This window comes from Oryzias latipes, chromosome 18 (assembly GCF_002234675.1).
Source record: "Oryzias latipes chromosome 18, ASM223467v1".
NCBI lineage: Eukaryota > Metazoa > Chordata > Actinopteri > Beloniformes > Adrianichthyidae > Oryzias > Oryzias latipes.
Window position 1 is genome coordinate 24303826 of NC_019876.2, and position 3267 is coordinate 24307092.

The 3267-nt window shown below is 39.8% G+C and overlaps 1 protein-coding gene and 1 long non-coding RNA gene across 3 annotated transcripts; both read right to left on the reverse strand.

Moving 5' to 3' along the window:
* On the reverse strand, positions 1-1249 carry LOC110014851. Its single transcript, XR_002289854.1, has 2 exons — positions 395-1249; positions 1-317 (listed from the first exon to the last, which is right to left on the reverse strand). It is a non-coding gene; the product is annotated as an uncharacterized LOC110014851 (long non-coding RNA).
* A 95-nt stretch (positions 1250-1344) lies between these two features.
* LOC101164291 (immunoglobulin kappa light chain-like) lies at positions 1345-3267 on the reverse strand. 2 transcript variants are annotated; one of them, XM_020701957.2, is made up of 5 exons: positions 3106-3267; positions 2295-3002; positions 2074-2196; positions 1967-2004; positions 1345-1878 (listed from the first exon to the last, which is right to left on the reverse strand). In XM_020701957.2, exons 1-5 carry the CDS (start codon positions 3161-3163, stop codon positions 1750-1752), a joined length of 1056 nt encoding a protein of 351 aa, XP_020557616.1. In that variant the 5' UTR covers positions 3164-3267; the 3' UTR covers positions 1345-1749. The 2 variants fall into 2 exon arrangements, with proteins under 2 accessions (XP_020557616.1, XP_004086799.1); XM_004086751.4 differs by having other exon boundaries at positions 1347-1878; positions 2074-2205; positions 3106-3262.

A 3267-nucleotide genomic window follows, 5' to 3' on the forward strand; every position in this document is an offset into this window, starting at 1 on the left:
TGAAAGGTAAGTAAGTGGCTTTATTTTGTAGGAGCCAGCGGATCTTGTAGTGAGATGCGTCATGGGACTTGATATAGCGGACTTGAACAAGGCTCAGGATTTTCAGAGTTCAAGGGAGGGACTTGGGTGAGCCGGAACGCTGGAACCAACTTCAGGGAGGTGTAGGAGTGGACAGTCAGCAGGAAGGAGGATAGGCTCGATGATGGCAGCGCCGAGGATCTTAGCTGTGGCGTGGCTGGAGTTTTTGAGAGACGTCAGGCGTGCAGCTTCTGCTCAAGAGGATGGAGGACTCTGGTGACACTCGTGGAAGGTAAGACCTGAGAGCGCAGCAAAACAAGGTGAGCGAGGGAACAAGACAAAGGGGCCAGACGTAGCTCAAAGCGGAGTTAAGCACCATCAGTGTTAACGAACTGGCGAAGAATGCTAGAGGTGAGTCTCCTTAAGAAGCAGGTGAGGCGAAGAGATGAGTGGGCACAGCTGTGAATCTGGAGCAGAGCTGGGAGGGGGAGGAGTCTGACAGGCCACCATGACAATTTTAAGAGATAAAAACTCAAAAATGTAAGAGAAAAAAACTTGGAAATTTACAGGATTTTTTTCTCATAAATTTACGATTTAAAAGTCGTAATTAAGAAAAATAAATTGTTTGTAAACTGGCCCTGAAACTCTGTCGTGGCTTTGTATTATAATGTGCACATTTTTATTGAGTTTTTTCTTTTATATTTTTTTATTTTTCACATCTTGTGCTAGCACTATGAGGTTTCATTTAATGAAAGGTGCATTATAAATAAAATCTATTATCTGATTGAAATTTTTTATGAATCTTTAAAATAACACAACCATTGATTGTTGTATTCTTAACACCACATTTCCACCATAAGACACAAATGCAAATTACAGGAAGATGTGGAGAAAGGCAAACATGTAGGTTAGTAACAGCACCAAATGGAAAACAGGAATTAAAGGAACAAACACAAAATCCCAGAAACATCTGTTCTTTTTGTTTCCTGTTGACAAAATGAACGATCCTGGGAGAATTTTGGCAAGGCAGCTCAGCAGTGCGTTTACCTGTTTACAACTTCCCCACGGGCGGATCAGCCCAATTAACTCACCTGTTCCACGTCCTACTGAAGAACCAGGTGTGCACTCCACGCCTTCAGTCATTCATTTCCGTGAGCGCTGCGTTTGTCGCCCCACCCTCCTCCCCAGCTTCCACCTGTGAGCTCCGTTAGGGGTAGTTTTATACCTGAAGTTTTTCTATGGAGATCTTGTTTTATTGTATCTGAACGGAGCCTTATGCCAAACTAAAAGAAAAATAGAAAAAATAAAGCATTCTCTACTGCATGAGTTGTCTGACTGAAATAGACACAGTCTTCATTTCACAGAAACACAAAATTCAAAATTACAGCATTATAAACAGCTATTTGAAAAAAAAATCTTTGCTAACATGATATTATCAGCATTATATGACAAGATATTGTCAATCAAACCTTTATTTGTATAAAACTTTTACAACTCAGTCACTCAAAGTGCTTCACACAAAAACATAATTAAATTTAACAACAAAAGGACAAGACCAACAAATATTTTGTCTAAAAACCGCACAATGCCAACAACATGCACACATACACACACCATAATAAAAAGAGTGATAAACTGATGGAATGTAGGAATTCCTTGTGATGGTGATTTTACTTTTTAAAAATCTATAGAGCAAAAAGATAATTGAAATCTGTTCAGTGATTTAAAGCTTCAGTTCTGCTGTCTCACACTCGCATACAGACAGTCGTTGTTGGAGTTATCATTCTGTCTTCTTGATCTGTTGGACTTCTTAACATTAACAGCAGCATAATGGAGGCTTTCTGCGTCTTTGTTCTCAGCCTGAAACCAAATTAACAGAAGAGAATCACAGTGTGAACTTTGTGGGAATCCAAGATTAACATGATAACTGAAGAGAGTTGAGTCTCACCTCTGTGCTTCTTAAGGGGGCAGCAGGTGATCTTTCCTCTGGTTATTAAACACAGAAAAGTTTAATTCAAGAACACATTTGTTAAACAGTGAGAGAAGTATGTGTACCTGTGGAGGTGCAGTTGTTGCTCTTGTTGATTTTCGACAGCAGAAAAAGCAGAAAAGCAACGAGGACGCTCATGACCGTCAATAATCCAACCAAAGTGTTCAGAATCACAGAGTTCAGAGGAGCTGCAGAGTCTGGAACCAGATAAAAATAATGATTTAACTTTAAATTCCCTAGACTATTGTTTCATCCACTGACTTTATTCCTCAATAGTAAAACTCACCTGTGAGGTCCAGCTTGGTCCCGTTTCCAAACAGTATGTGTCCACATGAGACAACAGCACAGTAGTAGATCCCAGCATGAGACTCTGTCAGGTTCTTCATGTGCAGCTTGTAGACACAGCTGTGTGTTTGTGTGTTGTTCTTTCTCTCACACTGATCATTCCTGCCTCCATGAGTGTAAATGAGTCCTGGATGAGAGTCTTCAGAGTCTTTGAACCAGTAAACTCTGTGTTCTTCATCACAGCTCCCAGTGTGTACTGTACAGTTCAGAGTCACAGAGTCTCCTGCATGGATGTTCTCAGAGGAAGACTGATCCACTGAAGTCTGGATGGTTAAACCTGAACCTTTTACATTGACGGTAAGAACTGCTGAGAAATTCATGTGTGTTAGATGATCTGAAATACAGAAGTAAGTAGCAGAGTCTGATAGGTTCAGATCTGAAATTGTCAAATTACTACTTTGGTCTGATGTTTTTAGTGTAAAGCGTGGATTGTTCTGGTATTCATGGGGAATTGGTATATCTGGATTATATTTGGTAAAATATGCTACAAGTTTTGGTTTTTGTCCCAGAATATGTTTGTACCATAAAATATATCGGAAATAAACTCTGTCATAGAAACATGGTAAAGTCACAGTTTCTCCAATGTGAGCTGATAGAAAAACACTTTCTTGGTGATCAGATGAAGATGATCCCAGAAGAGGGCTCTGTGCTGAAATAAAGAATTACAAACAAAACTTGGTCTTAAATTTTTTCCCTCTCTTAACACAGATAAAAATATTCAATTTTTTTAAACCTGAAATATCATAACTCACCAGTGTTCCCTGAAAGCAAACATGTCAGTAAGACCACAAACTGAGCAGGTGTCACCATGTTTGGATTCTGGCGCTGAATGACAAAAACCTTGACTCTCTCTACTTTATAGACGAGAGACTGCGTCTGATTGGTCCGTCTGAAGTCACACACCTTCCCTTCTT